General features: G+C 52.3%; 1 protein-coding gene across 3 annotated transcripts in view; it reads left to right on the top strand.

Moving 5' to 3' along the window:
* The first annotated feature begins 1,523 nt into the window (after positions 1 to 1,523).
* LGR4 (leucine rich repeat containing G protein-coupled receptor 4) overlaps positions 1,524 to 2,428 on the top strand; it is a 95,700-nt gene continuing 94,795 nt past the window's right edge. Inside the window, exon 1 of one of the 3 annotated variants that reach the window (XM_023756373.1) lies at positions 1,524 to 2,207. In XM_023756373.1, coding sequence (XP_023612141.1) covers positions 2,023 to 2,207 — 185 coding nt within the window. In that variant the 5' untranslated portion in view covers positions 1,524 to 2,022. The remainder of the gene's footprint in view (positions 2,208 to 2,428) is intronic. The other 2 variants (XM_023756372.1, XM_006091595.3) reach the window with 2 other exon arrangements.

The raw sequence follows: 2,428 nt of genomic DNA, 5'->3' as shown, positions 1-2,428 counted from the left end.
AAAATTGTTATTTAAAAACAATAGAAAAAAGTGATATCTTGACAAGAGAAATGCTGTCATCTTTCAATGTTGTTGTAAAGGAGAGGTCTGAATGGAATAATTAAGGAATCTTGATTTACAATTTTTCCTCAATTCACCTGCTTATGAGAGTTGCTAGAAAATAATGAAAATGATTTAGACAATGGAAGCCAGAAGCCTGGGAGTTTTCCTGTGATGATCTCTGGCTGAGCACAATATCTGGGAGCTTCAGATTTATTATCTGTAAAACCAGATGGTTGTCCTTCTATCTTTAAGTTCTCTTTCACACCTACAATTATAGGAAATGTGTAATCCCTAAAACCTAAAGTCAAAGCATAGCGTTATATATTGATTCTCTAGCATATAAATAAATGTATTGTATGTTAGCCATGTGCCCAACCAGGCATTATTTTTAAAGATAAACACCTGAATGCAAAGATGAAAATGTTTCAGTTTAGGTCTGCGTTGAGTTGTTTTTATTTTCTTTACTTACGTGCCATGAATAGTCAACTTTATGACAGTGACATTTTTTAACCTTATCTGCCTTAAAGTATTCATGAAAAATATCTCTAATATAGAGTAAAACAACCCAAAGGCATAGTAAAAAGCAAGAAAAGAGGTGCCCATAAGTAGTATTTGGTACCAATAATGATTCCATGGGGGTCTATTAAGCCACAAAAGTCCAGAAGGGGAAGGAATGCTGATAATTACCTAACATCAAAGTTGCTGTTGGCTTCTCAATGGTAGTCACTTAGCACTCAACCTTTTTGTGGTCTGGAGAAATTGTCCAGTATTCAGAAACAACACTTCCTTTGATCCTTACAAAATACTCGTGTTTTAGGATTTTAAAGTATGTGAGAAAGCAGTCTAAATTTTGGTCAGTAAAATTCTGTATCGTCCATGGCTAATTGCTAAGATTTAGCTACCAAGTACATATCAAGATAGGTATAACGATCTCAGGTGAAAGGAGAGGTTTGTGGGATATACTGTTTTAATTTGGTATATAGCTAAAACCCAAATATTTTTGTCGGATTAAGGGAGACTTTTTCTCTCCTCTTCAAAATCTTTTTTCTATTTGCATAGCTCCCAAAGTCCGCTCCGGTTGAACAGTGGAGAGTCATTTGAAACTTAACTGAAGGTTGCAGGCAAGTTCTATTTTTTTAGGTCATCCAGTTTAGGGGATCCAATTTCTGCAGGAGGAAGAAGATGGGTGGGGGAGGGAAAAACCCGACTCGACGTCTTTATATTCTTCTACCTTCCATCCACAACCTGCCACACCAATAGAGCCAAGTCAGGGATTTCGCCTTGAACCACCACCACCACAACCTTGTCACTCACGCCCGATACACACGCCCCTCCGGCCCCGCTCTTGACCAATGGCGGCTACCCTTCTTGCATAGTAATGAGCCCGAGACCTCCCCGGGCCAATGGCGCTCCGGGAGAAGGGTTCGTTTTGCATGTACCTAAGTGATTTGCATAACCCGGCGGCTGGGGGCTTGGGAACCCGAGCGTGCAACCCTAGAAGGGAAAAGGACGGGAGGCGATCGAGCCGCGGCGGAGAGAGAGCGAGCAAGCGCCCGGGTGTTGGTGCGAGAGCCGGGCGGGGGCTGGGGCTCGGGGCCGGCATGGCTGGAGGCTGCGCTCCGCAAACCTTGAAGAGCGGTGGCCGCGGGAGGCCGGGCACGCGAGGCGGGTGCGATGGCAGAGCGCGGTCTCCGCGGCGGCGTCCGGCCGGGCCGGCTGGCCTGAGCCGCCGCGGGAGCAGAGCAGCCTCTGCGCTTCCATGGAGCAGCGGGAAGGGCGAAAACTCCGGAGCGCCCGCGTCCCTGCGCTGCTGCCCCGGACTGTTGAAGGCGCCGAGCCCGCGCCCACTGCTGAGACCGGAGAGCCGCGGCTCCCCACCCGCAGGCCGGCCGCCCGGGGGCGGCGGGGGCGTCGGAGGGCAGCGGAGGCGCGCCGAGCGAGGGCGCCGCGGGAGAGGCCGGCGCGGAGGCGATCGCAGCAATGCCAGGCCCGCTCGGGCTGCTGTGCTTCCTCGCCCTGGGGCTGCGCGGCTCCACCGAGCCCAGCGGCGCGGCGCCGTCCCTGTGCGCGGCGCCCTGCAGCTGCGACGGCGACCGTCGGGTGGACTGCTCCGGGAAGGGGCTGACGGCCGTCCCCGAGGGGCTCAGCGCCTTCACCCTAGCGCTGTGAGTGTTGGGGAAAGGGGATCGGGGGATGGGGGTGGTGGTGGGAGGCGGGGCGAGTGGTCAATCCCAGCCCACCCCCCAGGTCCGAGGAGGGGGGCGCCAGTCACCTGTGTGTGGGGGTGCTTGGCACCCACTCCGGCGCCGCGGGCTTTCCAAACTTGGCCATTCTGTGTGCGAGCCGTGAGTAGCTCATTTTCTAGACTCTTCGGGACACAATCACC

The sequence above is a fragment of the Myotis lucifugus genome, unplaced genomic scaffold (genome assembly GCF_000147115.1).
Source record: "Myotis lucifugus unplaced genomic scaffold, Myoluc2.0 scaffold_92, whole genome shotgun sequence".
Classification (NCBI taxonomy): Eukaryota; Metazoa; Chordata; class Mammalia; order Chiroptera; family Vespertilionidae; genus Myotis; species Myotis lucifugus.
This window is presented reverse-complemented; position numbering and strand designations above follow the sequence as displayed.